General features: G+C 41.1%; 1 protein-coding gene across 2 annotated transcripts in view; it reads left to right on the top strand.

The window, feature by feature from the left end:
- The first annotated feature begins 277 nt into the window (after window positions 1–277).
- Window positions 278–26527, top strand: part of Serpinb6el1 (serine (or cysteine) peptidase inhibitor, clade B, member 6e like 1) — a 70257-nt gene continuing 44007 nt past the window's right edge. Inside the window, exons 1-2 of one of the 2 annotated variants that reach the window (XM_087591834.1) lie at window positions 278–2747; window positions 3150–3280. In XM_087591834.1, the coding sequence (XP_087447960.1) occupies window positions 3201–3280 (80 nt within the window). In that variant the 5' untranslated portion in view covers window positions 278–2747; window positions 3150–3200. Of the gene's footprint in view, window positions 3281–26527 lie in introns of both variants that reach the window. The other variant, XM_087591837.1, reaches the window with a different exon arrangement.

A 26527-nucleotide genomic window follows, 5' to 3' on the forward strand; every position in this document is an offset into this window, starting at 1 on the left:
TTGTTCCTTAAAACCCGTGTAAAGGTAGAACTAAATTAACTTACACAAAATTAGTTTCCAATCTCCACAGATAGGCTGTCATATGCCCTAACCGCCCCCATACCCCCACACCAATAAAGTAAATAAACAAGCCATGTTTCCTTAAATTCTTCTATCTTCTGTTTTCCCATCTTGCTTGTCGTCACAGCCACTAGACTACTGGGCCAAATCATCCATCTGGATTATGTCTGCTTCCTCCATTACTGCAAGGGTATCTCTTTAGTATTTTTATTAATTTTATTTATTTATGTAGATAGTGTGTCTCATTCTGTATCTTTGAGTGGCCTGGAACTCTATTTAGACCAGGTTGTCCTTGAACTTGCAGAGCTCTTCCTCTTCTTCCCTAGTGCTGGGACTAAGGGACTTCACCTAGTACTGCCTGTCCTCTTTCATAAGCACCTCTTTGGTTCCTGTTAGTGCTTTTTATCTGAAACCTTGGCAGCATTGGTTCCCCTGCCTGATTTCCAGTCCTGCCGTGCTTCCACATGCTTGTCATGCAAGCTTTCCTATTTAATTCTGTTATCGCTACATGCTCAAAAGTCTGTAAACCCATTGGCATGATGTCATGAATATAAAACAGATTGAAGCTATATCGCCTCCTATTTAATGATATATGTTATGGGCTATAGGTTTCCTGAGTGTGGTGTATGCACACTTCCGTGTTTCCCAGCCTGCATAGTTGGAATATTCCTTCCTGTGTGTCATTTCCTCAGCAATCCTTAGTCTCCAGTTCTCAGTTCTAGTGTTAAGGACTCTGACCCCCTTTTTGGTCCTTATTCCCAAAGGCAAACCTATTATTCCCACATATACTTGTTCTTTCCCCTGTATTCAGCATTCGTGTTGCAGAGGCCACAACATATTTCATCTTCTCGCCCATTTGTACTGAGGCCAGAAGCTGTATCTTCTCAATTTTTGTTTCCAAGAGGCTCTTGGATGGTTCCATAAGTAGATTAAATCTGTAGAACAAATGAAACAATTATACCATGTCTGGCGAGCCATTGACACCTTTTCCCCAGTACTAGTCAGCTATATAATAAAGTTCTTAAAGTGGATGCTCACACAGAAACCTTCTGAAGAACAAGATTGTAATTGTTCTAAAGGACTTTGCCTACCTACGAAGTTATATAGTTAGCTCACAGACTGAGAAGAACCTCTGTCCTCGTGAAGTTCTTAGTTGCTTTGAGATATGCCGATGGCTTTGGAAAGAGGAGGGAAAGCAGTGTGTGTCTGGAGGGGAAGTCTGAGGAATGCTGTAGTGATAACTAGACAATAGAGTCCTGTTGTACCCAATTGCTTTCTCCATGAGCTCAGCAAACAGATGTCTTGAGAGGGGGGGTCTTTGTGGGATGATTAGGCCATGAGAGCTTTGCTATAACTCAGTTAATGCATTTAAGGACTAAAAGATTGATTGACATAGGCTATCTTCAATGGGTCTATTATGGAGCCCAATTGCCCTTGTTACTTGTATGTATACCTCAACATGACTATACAGATGGTACAGAAATTTCTACCAGCAAAAAGATTCTCATAAAGATGCAGTACCTCAAACTTTGGCCTCCTAGTCTCTAAAATCACAACTTAAACAAGCCTCTACTCTTTATAAAATATGTGGTCTGAAGTATTCAGCGATAGCCAAAGAAAACGAACTAAGACAGACAGACCTTGAGAAAAGAGGTTTTGTACCTTCATTTAAATACTCAGACACTTTTATTAAGGATGAAGAGTGCCATATTCATCTCATATCACCCCCCCACTTTCCTTCTAGAATACCCAGGGTGACATTTTAGATTTAATCTTTTTTTGTGTGGAATCCAAATAGGTGTTTGAGGGAATTTTTCAAGATGGAATACATCAGAATAACACCAGTTATCTCAAGCAACCCTAATCGATTTCCATTTTTAAATCCTAGATGGTTTTGTCCATTTTGTTCACCTGCTTGGTTGTGTTTTCATGTAATTCTTTAAGAAACTTTTGTGTTTCCTCTTTAAGGGCCTATATTTGTTTATTTGTGTTGTCCTTATTTCTTTAAGGGAGTTATTTATGTCCTTCTTAAAGTCTCCCATCATCATAAAATGTGATTTTAAATTTCAGTCTTGCTTTTCTGGTGTGTTTGGTTATCCAGCATTTGTTTTGTTGGGAGAACTGGGCTCTGATGATGCCAAGTAGTCTTGGTTTCTGTTGCTTAGGTTTCTGTGCTTGCCTCTTGCCATCAGGTTGTCTCTGGTGTTGGCTTATCTTGCTGACTCTGAAAGTGGCTTGGCCCTCCTGTGGGCCTGTGTGACAGCACTCCTGTTTTCTTTCATCTGGATCTGGGAACAGAGAGCCTTGCTCTCAGCTGTGTAGGCAGTCCTGGTGACTGGCTTTCAGCTCTTGGCGCAGGAAGAAACCGAAAGGGTCTCGCCCCTGACTGCTCCTAGGTCCCTGTGTCCAGGGGGCACAGAGCACTAGACAATTTCCTCTTGTGCCAGGAATGTGGGCAGAATGCTTTGTCGACTCCCGGTTCTCATGAGTGTCTGCACTTCTGAGGGTCCAGCTCTCTCCCCCATGGGATTTGAGGCAGGGAGCTGTGACGGGTTCAGTTTAGTTCTTCCTGCAGCCAGAAACCAGCTGACATGTGTCCTTTTATATCAGGTGAAATCTCCTGTGCAAGCTTCTAACAGAGCAGCAGGTGGCGCCCTTTGCTTGTCAGCCACCTCTTAGCTAATTGGGTGAGTTTTTGTTAATGTTCTATTGCTGTGAAGAGACACAATGACCAAGGCAACTCTTGTATAAGAAAGTTTGCTTACAGTTTTAGGAGGGTTATTTCCTAATCATCATGTCAGGAAGCAGACAGACATGGTGCTGGGGCAGTAGCTGGGAGTTTTACATCCTGATCTACAGGCAGCAGGCAGTGAGAGAGACTGAGCCCTCCTCTATAGGTTTTTGAAATCTTAAAGACTACCCTGCCACAACAGACCCCCTTCAACAAGGCTCTACTTACTAATTCTTCCCAAACGGTTCAATTGAGGACTAAGCATGCAAATATATGATCCAATGGGGTTATTCTTATCCGAAGTACCACAAATCTTTAATTAAGTTTTAAAAATTCCTTCTTTTGGATAAAATCAAAGAGCTGCTGTCTCCAGGTACAATGAATTCAAACACTCTGCTGGTCCTTGTGAATGTCATCTACTTCAAAGGAAACTGGGAAAAATCATTTAACGAAGAGGATACCAGGGAGATGCCTTTCAAAGTCAGCAAGGTAAACATAGTGTAGTAACTAAGGAGAATCCTAACCCTAACCCTAACCCTAACCCTAACCCTAACCCTAACCCTAACCCTAACCCTAACCCTAACCTGGACAATGTCCTCTGTTCACATTGGCTTCTAAAGCAGAAGGAGGTTCCTCTGAGAGGTTCTACAGGACGCTCTCTTAACCTTGGGGCCTTCCCTTCCCTTCTCCTTTTACATGTTGGCAATGATGGGTATAGACTACATGGTATGAGGCCTGGCCCTGCTTCTGTCATGGGCTATGCTGTTACTGGCAGCAGCTGAATCCAGACCTCATGGCAGAGCTCTGCAGTGTACTTGAAATGGTCTTTCACAGAAGTCTGAAAATAACAAAATCTGAACTCCCGATGTGTGTGTGGCTCCTTGTGGTCCAGAATGCAGCCCATTCCTTGTGTGCAGTCTGTTCTTTTCATTGTGGCTTCCCAGGAGTCCTGTCTCATGTCTTCCCCCTTCTTCATGAGGACCACACCTCGTGCAGGTTACCACAAAAGAATACAGAGGGAAAATCACTTTTTTCACCCTGTTAGGAAAACAGCTGAGGCCAGAGAGCTGTGTAATGAGTGCCTGGCTTATGGTTGGTGCTCAGTAAACAGTGAACTAATGAGTGAAATTACTATTGAGTGAAATTCATTTCTTGTTTAATAGATACACACAGATTTTTGCTTACAGACAAGCCAACAAAGGGACAGGTATGTGGGATAGACTCCATGTTCAACCTCTTTTACGTTAGAGCATGTTACTTGCTGATGGCCCAGTGCTTTTTTAAGCATATTACTTCTCTCCCTTGTGTAATTCCCTGTTGCTTTCTTTCTCCTTCCTCACCTCCCTCTCACCTGATACATATACCCCTCGGCTAACAAAAGACATTAATTACATTACGTTCTGGATCATTAACCAGTTCTCAGATCTTCCCGGTTAACTTTAATTGAACCTCCAGTTTCTTAGGAGATGAATTTCATTTCAAGCTTTACTTTCTATAAACTCTTCAGTTTTTCCTGATTAAAGTATTTCTGCCATTTAAATCACTTGTTGACAAGATGTACCTTAGGGATTCATTCAACTGCAAGCATTGGAAACCCTAGATGATTATAATTGAATTCATATAAGTTTATCTACAACAAGGAGGGCAAAAATGGGAGTGGGCAGAGCCTGGGGCTGCTGACACAGGGTGATGCTTTTGTGCTTTTGGGAACTGGCTCTCCTTTCCTGGTCTGCTATGCTAGTTTGGCGTCTCTTTCCTCATGCTCACAGCAGCGCTTTGACCCTGACTCTGTAGTCCCTAGGAAAGGGCATAGGACTGAGAGCAAGAAGCCTTTTTTTTTGTTTGAGATCTTTCCCATATATTACACAAGTAGACCTACTTACTATAGCTCCTACTAAGTGCAGAGTGTAGAGGTATTGTCTTGCTTTCTTGTATCTACACTAGACACAGACTGATTTGTGGCTACAACAGCTGCTGACAGTAATCCATATATGTAGACATGTCTCCAAAAGCACAAGATTTTCTGCTCTATGGATTTGTATTTAAATTTTGAGCAGGATTCCTGCCCATTAATTTCCCACTATAGCCTGCAGTTCACTACTTCAGATCACTTGAGATCCTACTGTGACCACGCACTAACTGCTTGAGTGTGCCTACCCTCATGAAGATCTGCCTTTCTAGAGAAGAGAAGCATAGGTATGAAAACAGTGGTTGGTGAGAGGCTCCAGGACACTCAGAGGCAGTGGCAATATACTGTGCTTGAGTGGAGAAGCAGTGAGAGCTGCTGAGGAAACCTTCACTCTAAGACTGCATGAGAGCAGACACCAGGACACAAGTAGCAAGTTCCAGGTTCTGAGGACCAGTGTTTTGGGCAGAAAGGGACACAATCTAGTTAACCACAACACTGCAAACAGCCCTATAACCAAAGAAGAGAGAGTGAACTAGAATAGGAGGCAGGGCATGCTCTTTGTTATTCCTGGGTGTTTTAAGGCTTTTAAGTAACTTTTGTTTCTGCCAGGGTGATTCCACACAAAGGTGTTAAGCCACAGTAGGGTGGTCCGACTTGCCTTGTGCTTGGACCTATGGGTGCTGTGCTGTGTCAGTGATAAAGATGACATCACAGCATCTCAAGCTGTGCCGATGGCAGTGGAGGTTAAAGTGTAGAGTCAGGTTTTGGTTATAATTGAGAGGTTCAGGGGTTGGGGATTTAGCTCAGTGGTAGAGCGCTTGCCTAGCAAGCGCAAGGCCCTTGGTTCGGTCCCCAGCTCTGGAAAAAAAAAAGAGAGGTTCAGGCAATACCGTTTTGTAATGAGTCAAATCAGGCTACTGGAGAAAAGACAGGAATCAAGGACAGAAAATTGTTTTGGTAAGTGGAAGGAGGACATGGCTGTCAATTGGGACAAGTACGACTTGTAGGTAAAGCAGTTGTGCAAAGAAATATAAAAGCACAGCAGTCAAATAACTACAAAATACATTATTCTAAAGTTCAGAGAGAAGTCCAGGATAGAACAGTGAATTGGGAATTGATTCATAGTCATGAAAATAAATGAGTTCCCCCAGTAGTAAATAGTTGTTGGCTCATGGCATGACAGGTATTTAGAGTCTTCTCTCTATCATTAACACTAATAGAGATAACCAATTTTGCACAGTTGATTATCCCTTCCCAAGGTACCTCTCAATGACTAGAACATCTTTCTCTAGGCCCCACCTCTTAAACATCCCTTCCCTTCCTAAAGATCTATTCTGAGGACCAATTCTTGAAAACAATGGGCCTATAAGGACATAGAAAGTCTAAACTATTTCAGAAGTTTAGGAGCTGATAGAATATTCTAAGTCTCATCAAGAAAATTCTCCCAGTGACTGTGTTCCCCTGTGATATTGCACAGTGTGCCCTGTTTCAACTTAGTATTTATCCTCCATTCACAGAATGAGAAGAAACCTATACAGATGATGTTTAAGAAGTCTACCTTTAAGATGACCTATGTAGAAGAGATATCCACCAAGATTCTGTTGCTTCCCTGTGTTGACAATGAGTTAAACATGATCATCATGCTTCCAGATGGGAATGTTGAACTGAGAATGATAAGGAGAATAGGGCCTTGATGGAGCTGTAATGGAGAAAGAGTAGCATTTGGGTTTCTACTGGGGTAGCTCTCCTAGGCTCCCATGATCATGTTTTTTATCTTATATTATTTGTGGGACAGGAATGGAACTCAGGATCTGGAGCATGCTTTACAAGCTCTGCATCCTATCCTCTCCCTGTTACTATAATAAGTTACAGCCACACTTCCCTGGGCAGTGTAGAACCTCCTCATTGTTTCAAGAGACCTGTGTCACAGCACTGTCCTAATGTCTTCATTTCTCTTTGAGGTGGAAAAGGAAATAACTTATGAGAAATTCATAGATTGGATGAGGCTTGGCAGAATGAAGGGAGAAAAGGTGGAGGTTTTCTTCCCACGGTTTGAACTGGAGAACTATGAAATGAACAATGTTGTATGCAGGTTGGGCATGACTGATGCCTTTGAGGAGGGCAAAGCAGACTTTTCTGGAATATTTTCTAAGCAAGGGTTTTTTTCTGTCCAACGTCATACATAAGGCCTTTGTGGAGGTGAATGAGGAGGGCACAGAGGCTGAAGCTTCTACTGCAATTGTTATGAAGGTGTCATCGAGGTTTACCCCCTGCTTCTGTGCTGAGCACCCCTTCCTTTTCTTCATTCAGTATGTTAATACCAGTGGGATTCTGTTCTGTGGCAGGTTCTCCTCTCCCTGAGGAAAGGGTGTTCCGATCATTCTTTTACCCACTCTCCATGGTTTGCCTGTGACCCAAAGTGACCTTATGCATAAGTGCAATAACAGTTATGAAATAAAAGGCTTTATGGCACCCCACCTCCAGAACTATTTTCTAGGATCTGGACTTGCAGTTCTATAGGTTTGTTGTATTGCTGGCTATAGAGTTCTTCCCTGCTGGAGAGCCCTGTGGATGTCAACACAGGCAGCTATGTGTGCTTTTGTCTCTTTTTCTGTTAGCATCAGGATCTCATCCCACTTTAAGTGAAAAAGGCCAGCAAGTTGGAGTTCTGAGGAGTGGACAGTGGAGACATGTCTCAGATAGTCTCTGTGTAGAACTGAGGTTTGCAGAGACTCATGCTTATAGGAAAAGCTCCTTTCCCCCATATCTCTGTTTATCCTGTTGTATGGTATGACACATAAACCTCTTTACATACATATTGACCACTTTCTCTTGGGGTTGGAAACATGAGGTTACTCACAGGAATATAGTTGACCATGGATGCATAAATAAACACCAGGTGACTTTATTTAGTGACAAGTGTTACAAATAAAAAGGTGACAAGTTTCAGCAGCCATGTTGGTCACCTACTTGAAATACAATAAAAGCATTTAATAGGAAGGGAAGAAATTGAAGGATCAGAGTCTTTGTGATAGAGTCATGTGAGAATCCTAAGGGATAATAGGAAGGACTTTCCATGATCTATGTGCAGTGTTGCAGCTGCCACGATCCCTCCTGACTTCACTGATGCTTCTGTGGTGACCTTATAGTTGGGTTGTGGTAGTTTGTATATGCTTGGCTCAGGAGGGGCACTATTAGGAGGTGTGGCATTGTTGGAGTAAGTGTGACCTTTTTGGAAATGTGTCACTGTGTGGATGGTCTTTGAGACCATCCCCTTAGCTACCTGAGAGTCAGTCTTCTCTTGTTTGCCTTCACAACAAGATGAAGCACTCTCAGCTCCATCAAGGCTATGCCTACCTGGATGCTGTCATGCTTCCTACCATGAAAATAATAGACTGAACCTCTGAACCTGTAGGCCAGCCCCAATTAAATGTTGTCCTTGATAAGACTTGCGTTAGTAATAGTATTTCTTCATAGCAATGGAAATTCTAAGACAGAAGTCAGTACCCAGGACTGGGGTATTGCTTTGACAAGCCCAACCAGGCTAAAGAATGTGGATTTGGAGACTTTGTTTGGGAAACAGTGGAATGCTTCATTTGTAACTTAATAGGCCACTACTAATAGAAGCATGGTAGATGTTGTTTCTGAGAGTGTTTTGAACTGTAGCCAGCCTCTGCTACATATGCAGCTGGAGCCAAGGGTCTGTCCATGTGTAGTTTCAGGTAGCACTTTAGTTCCTGGGAGCTCTGGTTGGTTGGTATTGTTGTTCTTATGGGAATGCAAGACCCCTCAGCTCCTTCAATTCTGTCTCTAAGTCCTTCAATGGGGATCCCATTCTCATTTCAATGGTTTATTGCTACTATTTGCCTCTGTATTTGTCATGCTCTCTCTCTCTCTCTCTCTCTCTCTCTCTCTCTCTCTCTCTCTCTCTCTCTCTCTCTCTCATATATATATGGTATCCCCAGGCGGGGCAGGTTCTGATTGGCCATTCCTTCAGTCTCTGCTCCAAACTTTGTCTCCATATGCCCTCTTATGAATATTTTTGTTCTCCCTTTTAAGAAAGACTGAAGAATCCATAATTTTGTCATCCTTCTTGAGCTTCATGTGGTCTGTGGATTGTACCTTGGGTAATTTGAGCTTTTGGGCTAATAGCCATTTATCAGTGAATGCATACCATGTGTGTTTTTTTGTGACTAGGTTACCTCACTCAGGATGATATTTTCTAGTTCCATCCATTTGCCTATGAATTTCATGAAGTCATTGTTTTTGATAGCTGAGTAGTACTCCATTGTGTAGATGTACCACATTTTCTGTATCCATTCCTCTGTTGAAGGGCATCTGGGTTCTTTCCAGCTTCTGGCTGCTATAAACATAGTGAAGCATGTGTCCTTGTTGTATGTTAGAGCATCATTTAGGAATATGCCCAGGAAAGGTAGAGCTGGGTTCTCAGGTAGTGGAATGTCCAATTTTCTGAGGAACATCTAGACTGATTTCCAGAGTGGTTGTACCAGCTTGCAATCCCACCAACAATGGAGGAGTATTCCTCTTTCTCCACACCCTTGCCAGCATCTATTGTCACCTGGGTTTTTGATCTTAGCCATTCTTACTGGTGTGAGGTGGCATCTCAGGGTTGTTTAGATTTGCATTTCCCTGATGACTAAGGATGTTGAACATTTCTTTAGGTACTTCTCAGACATTCAATATTCCTCAGCTGAGAATTCTTTATTTAGCTCTGCACCCCATTTTAGTAGGGTTATTTGGATCTCTGGAGTCTAACTTTTTGAGTTCTTTGTATATATTGGATATTAGCTTTTTTTTTTCTTTTTTTCGGAGCTGGGGACCGAACCCAGGGCCTTGCGCTTGCTAGGCAAGCGCTCTACCACTGACCTAAATCCCCAACCCCTGGATATTAGCCTTGTACAGAGGTAGGATTGGTAAAAAAATTTTCCTAATCTGTTGTTTGCTGTTTTGTCCTAATTACAGTGTCCTTTGCCTTACATAAGCTTTGCAGTTTTATAAGGTCCAATTTGTTGATTCTTGATCTTAGAGACTAAACCACTGGTATTTTGTTCAGGAAATTTTCGACTCTTCCCCACTTTTTCTTCTGTTAGTTTGAGTGTATCTGGTTTTATGTGAAGATCCTTGATCCACTTGGACTTGAGCTTTGTACAGGGTGATAAGAATGGATTGATTTGCATTCTTCTACATGCTAATCTCCAGTTTAACCAGCACCATTTCTTGAAAAATGCTATCTCTTTTCTATTGAACAGTTTTAGCTCCTTTGTCAAAGATGAAGTAAACATAGGTGTGTGGGTTCATTTCTGGATTTTCAGTTCTATTCCATCATTATACCTGCCTGTCTCTGGTCCAACACCATACAGCTTTTATCACTATTGCTCTGTAATACTGCTTGAGGTCAGGGATGGTGATTGCCTCAGAAGTTCTTCTATGTTGAGGATAGTTTCCGCTATCCTGGGTTGTTGCTGTAAAACTATAAAAAATTAAAGGCTGCCTTTTCCCCCCACACTAGGTCTTGCATGCAGTGCCCCAAGATATCTGACAGATATCTTCATCTCAGTCAGCAAAGCCTCTCACCTGCTTTGTTTTACCCCATATCACACTGTTGATGGCTTCTCTTTGAGTCTGGCAACAACCTCTCTACCCATCTAGTTTCTAAGGCAGGTTGCCACCATGCCAGAAATATACATCACAATTCCTTGGCGGCCCCGTGTCTCCAGCCACCACATACTGTTTTGAACTTAAATTGCCACATGAAAGAACACACACCACAATAGCCTATGATCCAGTTAATAAGATATAATTGCCCACCTAGACATGCAAAACCCTGTACATATCCATCCCTTAAGAATAATCATAACAACTAACTGTAAATGTGCAGAGAGGAATCTTTACATTCACCTCCATGTTCTCCTGGTCACTTCTCTTCCTTTTCCCATTCCAGTCTCTTCCTCTTCCCTCAAACTTTTCTTCCACCCATCCTTCCTTCTCATCCAATATCAGACCTCATTCAATCTTGTATCTGCCTTCACCTGTATGACATCATCCTATACTGGGTTTTTTGTTATTCCAAATGAATTTGCAAATTGCTCTTTGTAACTTTATGAAGAATTGGGTTGGAATTTTCATCGGTTTTGCATTAAATCTGTGGATTCCTTTTGACAAAATGGCCATTTTTACTACATTAATCCTGCCAATCCCAGAGCATGGGGGATCTTTCCTTCTTCTGAGATCTTCAATTTCTTTTTTCAGAGACTTCAAGTATTTGTCATACAGATCTTTCACTTCCTTGGATAGAGTCCCACCAAGGTATTTTATGTTATTTGTGACTACTGTGGAGGGTTTCATTTTCCTAATTTCTTTCTCAGCTTGTTTATCCTTTGACTAGAGGAAGACTAGTGGTTTGTTTGAGTTGATTTTATATCCAGCCACTTAGCTGAAGTTGTTTGTCAGCTCTAGGAGTTCTCTGGTGGAATTTTTGAGGTCCCTTATGTATACTATCATATCATCTGCAAATAATGATATTTTGACTTCTTTCCAATTTGTATCCCTCTCACCTCCTTTTGTTGTCTGAATGCTCTCAGTAGGACTTCGAGTACTATATTGAATAAGTAGGAAGAGAGTGGGCAGCCTTGTCTAGTCCCTGACTTTAGTGGGATTGCTTCAAGTTTCTCTCCATTTAGTTTGATGTTGGCTACTAGTTTGCTGTATATTGCTTATACTGTTTAGGTATGGGCCTTGAATTCTTAATCTTTCCAGGACTTTTATCATGAAGGGCTGTTGACTTTTGTCAAATGCTTTCTCAGCATCTAATGTGATAATCATGTTGTTTTTTCTTTGTGTTTCTTTATATAGTGGATTTTGTTGATGGATTTCTCTATATGGAACAATCCCCGCATTGTAGGAATGAAGCCTACTTGATCATTATGGATGATCATTTTGATGTGTTCTTGTACTCTGTTTGGGAGAATTTTATTGAATATTTTTGTGTCGATATTCATACACAAGGGAAATTGGTCTGAAGTTCTCTTTCTCTGTTGGGTTTTTGTGTGGTTATGTATAAGCATAATTGTGGCTTCATAGAAGGAATTTGGTAGTATTCCTTCTGTTTCTATTTTATGGATCAGTTTCGATAGTATTGGTAAGAGGTTTTCTATGAAGTTCTGATAAAGTCTGCACTAAACCTAGCTGGTCCTGGGCTTTTGTTGGTTGGAAGACCTTTAATAACTGCTTTCATTTCTTTAAGAGTTATGGGACTGTTGAGATGGTTTATCTGATCCTGATTTAACTTTGGTACCTTGTATTTGTCTAGAAAATTGTCCATTTCATCCAGATGTTCCAGTTGTGTTGAATATAGGCATGTTTAGTAGGATCTGATAATTTTTAAAATTTTATCCAGTTCTGTTATATCTCACTTTTCATTTCTGATTTTATTAATTTGGATACATTCTCTGTGCCTTCTGGTTAGTCTGGCTAAGGGTTTATCTATCTTGTTGACTTTCTCACAGAACCAGCTCCTGGTTTTGTTGATCCTTTGTATAATTCTTTTTGTTTCTCCTTGGTTGTTTTCAGCTCTGAATATGATTATTTCCTGCTTTCTACTCCTCTTGGGTGTATTTGCTTCTTTTTGTTCTAGAGCTTTTAGGTGTATTGTCAAGCTTTCTCTAGTTTCTTTTGGAGGCACTCTGAAGCATTAGTTTTCCTCTCAGCACTGCTTTCATTGCATTCCATAAGTTTGGGTATATTGTGTCTTTATTTTCATTAAATTCTAAAAAGTCTTTAATTTCTTTCTTTATTTCTTCCTTGACCAAGTTATCATTGAGTAGAGTGTTGTTCAACTTCTATGTGTATATGGGCTCTCTGTCATTTTTGTTGTTATTGAAGACCAGCCTTAGTCCATGGTGATCTGATAGGATATATGGGATTATTTCAATCTCTTTGTATCTGTTGAGGCCTGCTTTGTGACTGATTATATGGTCAGTTTTGGAGAAGATATCATGAGACACTGAGACGAAGGTATATTCTTTTATTTTAGATGAAATGTTCTATAAATAACTGTTAAATCCATTTGTTTGATAACTTCTGTTAATTTCTCTATGTCTCTGTTTATTTTTTGTTTTCATGATCTGTCCATTGAGGAGAGTGGGGTGTTGAAATCTCCCACTATTATTGTGTGAGGTGTAATGTGCTTTGATCTTTAGTAATGTTTCTTTTATGAATGTAGGTACCCTTGCATTTGGAGAATGGTTATTCAGGATTGAGAGTTCATCTTGCTGGATTTTTGTCCTTGATGAATGTTAACTTTCTTTCTTTATCTTTTTTGATAACTTTTGGTTAAAAATGGATTTTATTTGATCTTAGAATGGATACTCCAGCTTGTCTCTTGCGATCATTTGCTTGGAAATTTGTTTTCCAGCCTTTTACTCTGAGATAGTACTTGTCTTTGTCACTGATGTGTGTTTCTTGCATGTTGCAAAATGCTAGATCCTCCTTAGTATCCAGTCTGTTAGTTTATGTCTTTTTACTGGAGAATTGAGTCCATTGATGTTAAGAGATATTAAGGAATAGTGATTGTTGTTTCCTGTTATTTTTGTTGTTAGAGGTGGAATTACATTTGTGTGACTCTCTTGGGTTTGTTGCAAGATTCTTTCTTTTTCTAGGATGTAGTTTCTCTCCCTCTGTTGGAGTTTTCCATCTATTATCCTTTGTAGTGCTGGATTTGTGGAAAGTTATTGTGTAAATTTTGATTTGTCATGGGATATCTTGAGTTCACCATCCATGTTAATTGTGACTTTTGCCAGATATAGTAGGCTGGGCTGGCATTTGTGTTCTCTTAGGGTCTGTATGACATCTGTCCAGAATCTTCTGTTTTTCCTAGTCTCTGTTGAGAAGTCTGGTGAAATTCTGTTAGGTATGCCTTTTTATCTTTCTTGACCTTTCCCCTTACTGCTTTTAATATTCTTTCTTTCTTTGTTTTGTGCATTTGGTATTTTGACTATTATGTAACAGGAAGTATTTGTTTTCTGGTACAATCTATTTGGTGTTTTAATTATTATATGAAGGGAGTTATTTCTTTTCTGGGCCCTTCTGTTTGGTGTTCTGTAGGCTTCTTTTACATTTATGGGCATCTCTTTCTTTAGGTTAGGAAAATTTAATCTATAAATTTTGAAAAGATGTTTACTAGTCCTTTAAGTTTTGAATCTTCATTCTTTTTTGTACCTATTATCCTCAGTTTTGTTATTCTCATTGTGTCCTGGATTTCCTGGATATTTTGGGTTAGGAGCATTTTACATTTTCTTTGACTATCATGCCAGAGTTTTCTATGGTATCTTCTATACCTGAGAATCTCTCTTCTGTTTCTTGTATTCTGTTGGTGATCCTTGCATCTATATCTCCTGATCTCTTTTCTGGGTTTTCTATCTCCATTGTTGTCTCCTTTTATGATTTATTTTTTTATTGTTTCTATTTCCATTTTTAGATCCTGGAGGTTTTGTTCAATTCCTTCACCTGTTTGGTTGTGTTTTCATGTATTTATTTAAGGTATTCATATGTTTCCTTTTTAAGTGCTTCTACCTCTTTACTCGTGTTCACTATCATTTCTTTTTTTTTTTTTTTTATTAACTTGAGTATTTCTTATATACATTTCAAGTGTTATTCCCTTTCCCGGTTTCTGGGCAAACATCCCCCTCCCCCCTCCCCTTCCTTATGGGTGTTCCCCTCCCAACCCTCCCCCCATTGCCGCCCTCCCCCCCAGTCTAGTTCACTGGGGGTTCAGTCTTAGCAGGACCCAGGGCTTCCCCTTCCACTGGTGCTCTTACTAGGATATTCATTGCTACCTATGAGGTCAGAGTCCAGGGTCAGTCCATGTATAGTCTTTAGGTAGTGGCTTAGTCCCTGGAAGCTCTGGTTGCTTGACGTTGTTGTACTTTTGGGGTCTCGAGCCCCTTCAAGTTCTTCCAGTTCTTTCTCTGATTCCTTCAACGGGGGACGTATTCTCAGTTCAGTGGTTTGCTGCTGGCATTCGCCTCTGTATTTGCTGTATTCTGGCTGTGTCTCTCAGGAGCGATCTACATCCGGCTCCTGTCGGTCTGCACTTCTTTGCTTCATCCATCTTGTCTAATTGGGTGGCTGTATATATATGGGCCACATGTGGGGCAGACTCTGAATGGGTGTTCCTTCAGTCTCTGTTTTAATCTTTGCCTCTCCCTTCCCTGCCAAGGGTATTCTTTTTCCTCATTTAAAGAAGGAGTGAAGCATTCACATTTTGATCATCCGTCTTGAGTTTCGTTTGTTCTAGGGATCTAGGGTAATTCAAGCATTTGGGCTAATAACCACTTATCAATGAGTGCATACCATGTATGTCTTTCTGTGAATGGGTTAGCTCACTCAGGATGATATTTTCCAGTTCCAACCATTTGCCCTCGAATTTCATAAAGTCGTTGTTTTTGATAGCTGAGTAATATTCCATTGTGTAGATGTACCACATTTTCTGTATCCATTCCTCTGTTGAAGGGCATCTGGGTTCTTTCCATTTTCTGGCTATTATAAATAAGGCTGCGATGAACATAGTGGAGCACGTGTCTCTTTTGTATGTTGAGGAATCTTTTGGGTATAGGCCCAAGAGAGGTATAGCTGGATCCTCAGGCAGTTCAATGTCCAATTTTCTGAGGAACCTCCAGACTGATTTCCAGAATGGTTTTACCAGTCTGCAATCCCACCAACAATGGAGGAGTGTTCCTCTTTCTCCACATCCTCGCCAGCATCTGCTGTCACCTGAGTTTTTGATCTTAGCCATTCTCACTGGTGTGAGGTGAAATCTCAGGGTTGTTTTGATTTGCATTTCCCTTATGACTAAAGATGTTGAACATTTCTTTAGGTGTTTCTCAGCCATTCGGCATTCCTCAGCTGTGAATTCTTTGTTTAGCTCTGAACCCCATTTTTTAATAGGGTTATTTGTTTCCCTGCGGTCTAACTTCTTGAGTTCTTTGTATATTTTGGATATAAGGCCTCTATCTGTTGTAGGATTGGTAAAGATCTTTTCCCAATCTGTTGGTTGCTGTTTTGTCCTAACCACAGTGTCCTTTGCCTTACAGAAGCTTTGCAGTTTTATGAGATCCCATTTGTCGATTCTTGATCTTAGAGCATAAGCCATTGGTGTTTTGTTCAGGAAATTTTTTCCAGTGCCCATGTGTTCCAGATGCTTCCCTAGTTTTTCTTCTATTAGTTTGAGTGTGTCTGGTTTGATGTGATGTGGAGGTCCTTGATCCATTTGGACTTAAGCTTTGTACAGGGTGATAAGCATGGATCGATCTGCATTCTTCTACATGTTGCCCTCCAGTTGAACCAGCACCATTTGCTGAAAATGCTATCTTTTTTCCATTGGATGGTTTTGGCTCCTTTGTCAAAAATCAAGTGACCATAGGTGTGTGGGTTCATTTCTGGGTCTTCAATTCTATTCCATTGGTCTATCTGTCTGTCTCTGTACTAATACCATGCAGTTTTTATCACTATTGCTCAGTAATACTGCTTGAGTTCAGGGATAGTGATTCCCCCTGAAGTCCTTTTATTGTTGAGGATAGCTTTAGCTATCCTGGGTTTTTTGTTATTCCAGATGAATTTGCAAATTGTTCTGTCTAACTCTTTGAAGAATTGGATTGGTATTTTGATGGGGATTGCATTGAATCTGTAGATTGCTTTTGGTAAAATGGCCATTTTTACTATATTAATCCTGCCAATCCATGAGCATGGGAGATCTTTCCATCTTCTGAGGTCTTCTTCAATTTCTTTCCTCAGTGTCTTGAAGTTCTTATTGTACAGATCTTTTACTTGCTTGGTTAAAGTCACACCGAGGTACTTTATATTATTTGGGTCTATTGTGAAGGGTGTCGTTTCCCTAATTTCTTTCTCGGCTTGTTTCTCTTTTGTATAGAGGAAGGCTACTGATTTATTTGAGTTAATTTTATACCCAGCCACTTTGCTGAAGTTGTTTATCAGCTTTAGTAGTTCTCTGTTGGAACTTTTGGGATCACTTAAATATACTATCATGTCATCTGCAAATAGTGATATTTTGACCTCTTCTTTTCCGATCTGTATCCCCTTGATCTCCTTTTGTTGTCTGATTGCTCTGGCTAGAACTTCAAGAACTATATTGAATAAGTAGGGAGAGAGTGGGCAGCCTTGTCTAGCCTGATTTTAGTGGGATTGCTTCAAGTTTCTCTCCATTTAGTTTAATGTTAGCAACTGGTTTGCTGTATATGGCTTTTACTATGTTTAGGTATGGGCCTTGAATTCCTATTCTTTCCAGGACTTTTATCATGAAGGGGTGTTGAATTTTGTCAAATGCTTTCTCAGCATCTAATGAAATGATCATGTGGTTCTGTTCTTTCAGTTTGTTTATATAATGGATCACGTTGATGGTTTTCCGTATATTAAACCATCCCTGCATGCCTGGGATGAAGCCTACTTGATCATGGTGGATGATTGTTTTGATGTGCTCTTGAATTCGGTTTGCCAGAATTTTATTGAGTATTTTTGCGTCAATATTCATAAGGGAAATTGGTCTGAAGTTCTCTTTCTTTGTTGTGTCTTTGTGTGGTTTAGGTATAAGAGTAATTGTGGCTTCGTAGAAGGAATTCGGTAGTGCTCCATCTGTTTCAATTTTGTGGAATAGTTTGGATAATCTTGGTATGAGGTCTTCTATGAAGGTCTCATAGAATTCTGCACTAAACCCGTCTGGACCTGGGCTCTTTTTGGTTGGGAGACCTTTAATGACTGTTTCTATTTCCTTAGGAGTTATGGGGTTGTTTAACTGGTTTATCTGTTCCTGATTTAACTTCGATACCTGGTATCTGTCTAGGAAATTGTCCATTTCCTGCAGATTTTCAAGTTTTGTTGAATATAGGTTTTTTATAGGAAGATCTGATGATTTTTTGAATTTCCTCTGAATCTGTAGCTATGTCTTCCTTTTCGTTTCTGATTTTGTTAATTTGGACGCACTCTCTGTGTCCTCTCGTTAGTCTGGCTAAGGGTTTATCTATCTTGTTGATTTTCTCAAAGAACCAACTTTTGGTTCTCTTGATGCTTTCTACGGTCCTTTTTGTTTCTACTTGGTTGATTTCAGCTCTGAGTTTGATTATTTCTTGCCTTCTACTCCTCCTGGGTGTATTTGCTTCTTTTTGTTCTAGAGCTTTTAGGTGTGCTGTCAAGCTGCTGACATATGCTCTTTCCTGTTTCTTTCTGCAGGCACTCAGCGCTATGAGTTTTCCTCTTAGCACAGCTTTCCTTGTGTCCCATAAGTTTGGGTATGTTGTACCTTCATTTTCATTAAATTCTAAAAAGTTTTTAATTTCTTTCTTTATTTCTTCCTTGACCAGGTTATCATTGAGTAGAGCATTGTTCAATTTCCACGTATGTGTGGGCATTCTTCCCTTATTGTTATTGAAGACCAGTTTTAGGCCGTGGTGGTCCGATAGCACGCATGGGATTATTTCTATCTTTCTGTACCTGTTGAGGCCCGTTTTTTGACCAATTATATGGTCAATTTTGGAGAAAGTACCATGAGGAGCTGAGAAAAAGGTATATCCTTTTGCTTTAGGATAGAATGTTCTATAAATATCCGTTAAGTCCATTTGGCTCATGACTTCTCTTAGTCTGTCGACATCACTGTTTAATTTCTGTTTCCATGATCTGTCCATTGATGAGAGTGGGGTGTTAAAATCTCCCACTATTATTGTGTGAGGTGCAATGTGTGTTTTGAGCTTTAGTAAGGTTTCTTTTACGTATGTAGGTGCCCTTGTATTTGGGGCATAGATATTTAGGATTGAGAGTTCATCTTGGTGGATTTTTCCTTTGATGAATATGAAGTGTCCTTCCTTATCTTTTTTGATGACTTTTAGTTGGAAATTGATTTTATTTGATATTAGAATGGCTACTCCAGCTTGCTTCTTCTGACCATTTGCTTGGAAAGTTGTTTTCCAGCCTTTCACTCTGAGGTAGTGTCTGTCTTTGTCTCTGAGGTGTGTTTCCTGTAGGCAGCAGAATGCAGGGTCCTCGTTGCGTATCCAGTTTGTTAATCTATGTCTTTTTATTGGGGAGTTGAGGCCATTGATATTGAGAGATATTAAGGAATAGTGATTATTGCTTCCCGTTATATTCATATTTGGATGTGAGGTTATGTTTGTGTGCTTTCACTCTCTTTGTTTTGTTGCTAAGACGATTAGTTTCTTGCTTCTTCTAGGGTATAGCTTGCCTCCTTATGTTGGGCTTTACCATTTATTATCCTTTGTAGTGCTGGATTTGTAGAAAGATATTGTGTAAATTTGGTTTTGTCATGGAATATCTTGGTTTCTCCATCAATGTTAATTGAGAGTTTTGCTGGATACAGTAACCTGGGCTGGCATTTGTGTTCTCTTAGGGTCTGTATGACATCAGTCCAGGATCTTCTGGCCTTCATAGTTTCTGGCGAGAAGTCTGGTGTGATTCTGATAGGTCTGCCTTTATATGTTACTTGACCTTTTTCCCTTACTGCTTTTAATATTCTTTCTTTATTTTGTGCGTTTGGTGTTTTGACAATTATGTGACGGGAGGTGTTTCTTTTCTGGTCCAATCTATTTGGAGTTCTGTAGGCTTCTTGTATGTCTATGGGTATCTCTTTTTTTAGGTTAGGGAAGTTTTCTTCTATGATTTTGTTGAAGATATTTAATGGTCCTTTGAGCTGGGAGTCTTCACTCTCTTCTATATCTATTATCCTTAGGTTTGATCTTCTCATTGAGTCCTGGATTTCCTGTATGTTTTGGACCAGTAGCTTTTTCTGCTTTACATTATCTTTGACAGTTGAGTCAATGATTTCTGTGGAATCTTCTGCTCCTGAGATTCTCTCTTCCATCTCTTGTATTCTGTTGGTGAAGCTTGTATCTACAGCTCCTTGTCTCTTCTTTTGGTTTTCTATATCCAAGGTTGTTTCCATGTGTTCTTTCTTGATTGCTTCTATTTCCATTTTTAATTCCTTCAACTGTTTGGTTGTGTTTTCCTGGAATTCTTTCAGGGATTTTTGTGTCTCCTCTCTATGGGCTTCTACTTGTTTATTTATGTTTTCCTGGAATTCTTTCAGGCATTTTTGCGATTCCTCTCTGTAGGCTTCTACTTGTTCTCTAAGGGAGTTCTTCACGTCTTTCTTGAAGTCCTCCAGCATCATGATCAAAAATGATTTTGAAACTAGATCTTGCTTTTCTGGTGTGTTTGGATACTCCATGTTTGTTTTGATGGGAGAATTGGGCTCCGATGGTGCCATGTAGTCTTGGTTTCTGTTGCTTGGGTTCCTGCGCTTGCCTCTCGCCATCAGATTATCTCTAGTGTTACTTTGTTCTGCTATTTCTGACAGTGGCTAGACTGTCCTATAAGCCTGTGTGTCAGGAGTGCTGTAGACCTGTTTTCCTCTCTTTCAGTCAGTTATGGGGACAGAGTGTTCTGCTTTCGGGCGTGTAGTTTTTCCTCTCTACAGGTCTTCCGCTGTTCCTGTGGGCCTGTGTCTTGAGTTCACCAGGCAGCTTTCTTGCAGCAGAAAATTTGGTCTTACCTGTGGTCCCGAGGCTCAAGTTCGCTCGTGGGGTGCTGCCCACGGGCTCTCTGCAGCGGCAGCAACCAGGAAGACCTGTGCCGCCCCTTCCAGGAGCTTCAGTGCACCAGAGTTCCAGATGGTCTTTGGCTTTTTCCTCTGGCGTCCGAGATGTGTGTGCAGGGAGCAGTCTCTTCTGGTTTCCCAGGCTTGTCTGCCTCTCTGAAGGTTTAGCTCTCCCTCCCACGGGATTTGGGTGCAGAGAACTGTTTATCCGGTCTGTTTCCTTCAGGTTCCGGTGGTGTCTCAGGCAGGGGTCCTGCTGCTCCTGGGCCCTCCCCCACGGGAGCCCAGAGGCCTTATACAGTTTCCTCTTGGGCCAGGGATGTGGGCAGGGTTGAGCAGTGTTGGTGGTCTCTTCCGCTCTTCACTATTATTTCTTTAAGGGAGCTATTTATGTCCTTCTTAAAATCCTTCATCATCATAAGGCATGGTGTTAATTCTGAGTCTTCCTTTTTTGGTATGTTGTTATATCCATGACTTTCTGTGGTAGGAGAACTGCGTTCTGATGATGACAAGTAGCCTTGGTTTTTGTTGCTTATGTTCTTGTGCTTGCTTCATTCCATCTGGTTATCTCTGGTATTGGCTGCTCTTGCTGTGCTCTGACTGTACCTTGTCTCTCCCTTGAGCTTGTGTGCCTGTGATCATAGGTCTGTCAGCATTCCTGGGAAACCTGTTTTTCCCAGGTAGGATTTGAGTATGGAGAGCTGTGGCTCAGGGTCAGTTCTGGGGCACAGATAGAAACTGGAAGGATCTTGTCCCAGGATGCTCCAAGGTTCCTGTGTCCTCTGTCCTGTGGGATCTATCTCTGTCACACTTGGCCCAGGTATTGGAATAGTAGATCTGTGCTCTTTGGTGTTTCAGCACTCCTGGGAGACCATCTCTTTCTGCACAGGATTTGGGTGTAGAGAGTTGTGGCACAGGGTTAGCTCTGGGGTGCAAATGGAAACCAGAAATTTCCTATCTCCATAAATAATTTTTAAATGTACAAATCTATGAGTTTGTCGACTAAAATCTTATAGTGTAGGAGCTTGTCAGGAGCATCTCCACATAGTCTTTCCCTCCATGTGGAAAGAAGTCTTTGATGTGTCTTCTGTATCCAGTTTGTGAGATCATCTAATTTTAAGTCTTTACTTCTTCAGTGTGTCCTTTCTCAAAAGTTCATCATGGGAAGAATCTATAACTACTTCTGAACTGTTACCGTGCTTACAGACTCCTCTCTTTCATAGACTTGGTGCATATAGGTTTTACTTGGTTTTATGGAGTATTCAGTACTTTTTAAGAAGACAATGTGGGTATTTGAGAAGTGATAGGTCTTAGATTTAGAACAACTATGCATGTGTCTTGGTCTAAACTTCTGAATACATTAGTCAGTTTTGAAAATTAATGTCATAGATCTTTTTGGTCAACAGTGTAGAGAACCAAAGATCACAGAAACAATGAAAATTTTGTGTAATAAGGCAAATACTGAAAATCATTTTAAATATTTGTAATTTAGTAGGAATGTCCTAAAATGACCAATTCTCTGTAATAGAATCTTTCCCCTTCCAATCTTTCCTGTTCTCTTAGCCTTCTGAGTCAAGCCAAGCTACTCTTAGCTGCCTGCAATCTCCTTCACACCTCTATTCTCCTGCCATGTCTTCTCCCACCTTCATCATACTTGTGACTCTTGAACCACACAGGTTAGCTTCCTTTCCCCCACTTGTCTGCCTGCTTACTGAGTACTGTGGCCAAAGCCAAGCAGCCCTGAGCAGCCTGCTATCCCAGGGAATCTCCATTCTCCCCCAACCTCTTCTCACACTGTTATGAGGCTTGCAGTTTCTGAACAGGCTACCTTCACTTCCATAACCCATCTTTCCTGCTGGCTGAGTGTTTTTGCCCAAGGTAAACTGTCCTGAGCAAGAAAATGACCATAGATCAGTCTTTTAAAGATGATTGAGACCTTTAAAGAGGAAATGAATAGATCCCTTAAAGAAATATAGGAAAATACAATCAAACAGATATAGGTCTTTAAAGAGGAAACAAATCCTTTAAAGACATACAGGAAAATATAATTAAACATAAAAAGAAATAAATAAAAGTGTTGAAGACCTGAAAATGGAAATAGAACCAATAAAGCATACACAAGCTGTTGGAATCTTGAAGATGCAAAACCTAGGGAAGTGAAATAAAACAAGAGATGGAAGCATTACCAACAGAATACAAGAGAATGTAAGAGATGGAAGACAGAATCTCAGATATAGAAGATACAATAGGAGAAATTAATACATCAGTCAAAGAAAATTTTAATTTTGTAAAATTCCCCACAAAAACATCCAGAAAATCTGGTGTACCATGAAGTGACCTAATCTAAGTATAATAGGATTATAAAAAGTTGAGTGTCCCAGTTCCAAGGCCCATAAAATATTCTCCATAAATTCATAACAGCAACTTTTCCAACCTAAAGATAGAGATGCCTATCAACATACAAGGGTCATATAGAATACCAATTAGACTGGATCAGAAAAGGAAATCACCCTGCCTTATAATAATCAAAACCCAAATCTAAAGAGCAAAGAAAGAATATTAAAAGTAGCAAGGGAAAAGGCAAGGTAACATTCAAGGGCAGATCTGTCTGATTTAAGCCTGACTTCTCAACAGGGAGTCTAAAAGATAGAAGACATGGACAAATACCTTGCAACTCCAAATAACTCACAGGTGCCAACCTAGACTACTACACTCAGCAAAATTCTCCATCACTGTAGATGGAGAAAACAAGATATTTCAAGACAAATCCAAATTTAAACAATATATATCCACAAACACAGCCCTACAGAAAATACTAGAAAATACTCCAACCCAAGGAGGATAAGGACATCCAAGAAAACACAGGAAATAAGTAATTGCATACCAGCCAAAACAAGGACAACACACACACACACACACACACACACACACACACACACACACACACACATACCACCAACACCACCACCACCACCAACAACAATAACAACAACAAAATAACAGTAACTAGTCATTAATAATTCTCAACATCGGTGGTCTCAGTTTCCCAATAGAAAGGCATAGGTTAACAGATGGATGGAAATCAGGATTCATTGTCCTGCTGTATACAAGAAACACATAAAAGATAGTCATTACCTCAGAATAAAGAGGTGGAAAAAGTTTTCCAAGCAAATGGACCTGAGAAGCAAGCAAACATTCTAGTGTCTAAAAAAATAGACATGCAACCAAAATTAATCAAGAGAGACAGGGCTCTCTTCACCCAAATCCCGTGAGAGGGAGAGCTAAACCTTCAGAGGGGTAGACATGCCTGGGAAGCCAGAAGAGACTACACTCTGCCCACATTTCTGACTCCAGAGGAAAACACCTAATGCCATCTGGGACCCTAGTAATGGGGGCTCCGGCAAAAGGCAGCGCAGACCCTCCTGGTTGCTGCCCTCACTGAGAGCTCAAAAGCAGCCCCCAACAAGCAACTTGAGCCGCGGGACCACAGGTAAGACCAACTTTTCTGCTCCAAGCGACCTGCCTGGTGGACTCAGGACACACAGGGGCAAAATTCCTCTGGGACCGGACACTTCCGGTTTTTAGCTGGAGCCCCAGGCTCGCTGATCCTGGCCCACAGCTCACTTCTCCCAAACCCCGTGGGAGAGAGAGCTCACCGCCTGGACAGGTGGGGACTCCTGAGTCTGCAGAATGGGAGAAACCACCAATACTGTCCACCCCTGCCCACATCCCTGGCCCAAGAGGAAACTGTATATGGCCTCTGGGAACCTGAAGATAGGGGCACTATTACAGCAGACCCCCTGCAGTCCAGACACTGCCTGGACCTGAAGGGAATCGGTCAACAGTTCTCTGCACCCAAATCCCGTGGGAGGGAGAGCTAAACCTTCAGAGGGGTAGACATGCCTGGGAAGCCAGAAGAGACTACACTCTGCCCACATTTCTGACTCCAGAGGAAAACACCTAATGCCATCTGGGACCCCGGTGCACAGGGGCTCCGGCAAAAGGCCGCACAGACCCTCCTGGTTGCTGCCCTCACAGAGAGCTCAAAAGCAGCCCCCCCCAACGAGCAACTTGAACTGTGGGACCACAGGTAATACCAATTTTTCTGCTCCAAGCCACCTGCCTGGTGGACCCAGGACACAGTCGCACAGAAACAGCTGAAGACCAGTAGACAGGAAAGACTACATGCCTGAAAGCAGAACACTTTGTTCCCATAACTGGCTGAAAGAAATCAGGAAAACAGGTCTACAGCACTCCTGACACACAGGCCTATAGGAAGGTCTAGTCAATGTCAGAAATAGCAGAACAAAGTAACACCAGAGACAACCTGATGGCGAGAGGCAAGCGCAGGAACCCAAGTAACAGAAACCAAGACTACATGGCATCATCGGAGCCCAATTCTCCCACCAAAGCAAACACGGCATATCCAAACATACCAGAAAAGCATGATCTAGATTTAAAATCACATTTGATCATGATGCTGAAGGACTTCAAGAAAGACATGAAGAACTCCCTTAGAGAAATGCAGGAAAACATAAATAAACAAGAAGAAAACTGTAGAGAGGAATCACAAAAATCCATGAAAGAATTCCAGGAAAACATGCTTAAACAGGTGAAGGAGTTAAAAATGGAAATAGAAGCAATAAAGAAAAGACACAGGAAAACAACCCTGGATATAGAAAACCAAAGAAAGAGACAAGGAGCCGTAGATACAAGCATCACAAACAGAATACAAGAGATAGAAGAGAGAATCTCAGGAGCAGAAGATTCCATAGAAATCATCAACACAACTGTCAAAGAAAATGTAAAATGGAAAAAGCTACTGGTCCAAAACATACAGGAAATCTAGGACTCAATGAGAAGATCAAACCTAAGGACAATAGGTATAGAGGAGAGTGAAGACACCCAGCTCAAAGGACAAGTAAATATCTTCAACAAAATCATGAAGAAAACTTCCCTAACCTAAAGAAAGAGATGCCCATAAACATACAAGAAGCTTACAGAACTCCAAATAGATTGGACCAGAAAAAAAACTCCTCCCATCACATAATAGTCAAAACACCAAATGCACAAAATAAAAAAGAATATTAAAAGCAGTAAGGGAAAAAGGTCAAGTAACGTATAAAGGCAGCCCTATCAGAATCACACCAGACTTCTTTTTTTTATTTTATTTTATTTTTTATTTTTATTATCTTGAGTATTTCTTATATACATTTCAAGTGTTATTCCCTTTCCCGGTTTCCGGACAGACATCACCCTCCCCCCTCCCCTTCCTTGTGGGTGTTCCCCTCCCAAACCTCCCCCCATTGCCACCCTCCCCGCATAGTCTAGTTCACTGGGGGTTCAGTCTTAGCAGGACCCAGGGCTTCCCCTTCCACTGGTGCTCTTACTAGGATATTCATTGCTACCTATGGGGACAGAGTCCAGGGTCAGTCCATGTATAGTCTTTAGGTAGTGGCTTAGTCCCTGGAAGCTCTGGTTGCTTGACATTGTTGTACTTTTGGGGTCTCGAGCACCTTCAAGCTCTTCCAGTTCTTTCTCTGATTCCTTCAACGGGGGACCTATTCTCAGTTCAGTGGTTTGCTGCTGGCATTCGCCTCTGTATTTGCTGTATTCTGGCTGTGTCTCTCAGGAGCGATCTACATCCGGCTCCTGTCGGTCTGCACTTCTTTGCTTCATCCATCTTGTCTAATTGGGTGGCTGTATATGTATGGGCCACCTGTGGGGCAGGCTCTGAATGGGTGTTCCTTCAGTCTCTGTTTTAATCTTTGCCTCTCCCTTCCCTGCCAAGGGTATTCTTTTTCCTCATTTAAAGAAGGAGTGAAGCATTCACATTTTGATCATCCGTCTTGAGTTTCCTTTGTTCTAGGGATCTAGGGTAATTCAAGCATTTGGGCTAATAGCCACTTATCAATGAGTGCATACCATGTATGTCTTTCTGTGAGTGGGTTAGCTCACTCAGGATGATATTTTCCAGTTCCAACCATTTGCCTACGAATTTCATAAACTCGTTGTTTTTGATAGCTGAGTAATATTCCATTGTGTAGATGTACCACATTTTCTGTATCCATTCCTCTGTTGAAGGGCATCTGGGTTCTTTCCAGTTTCTGGCTATTATAAATAAGGCTGCGATGAACATAGTGGAGCACGTGTCTCTTTTATATGTTGAGGCATCTTTTGGGTATATGCC

This window comes from Rattus norvegicus, chromosome 17, assembly GCF_021556685.1.
Source record: "Rattus norvegicus strain SHRSP/BbbUtx chromosome 17, alternate assembly SHRSP_T2T, whole genome shotgun sequence".
NCBI classification, from domain to species: Eukaryota; Metazoa; Chordata; class Mammalia; order Rodentia; family Muridae; genus Rattus; species Rattus norvegicus.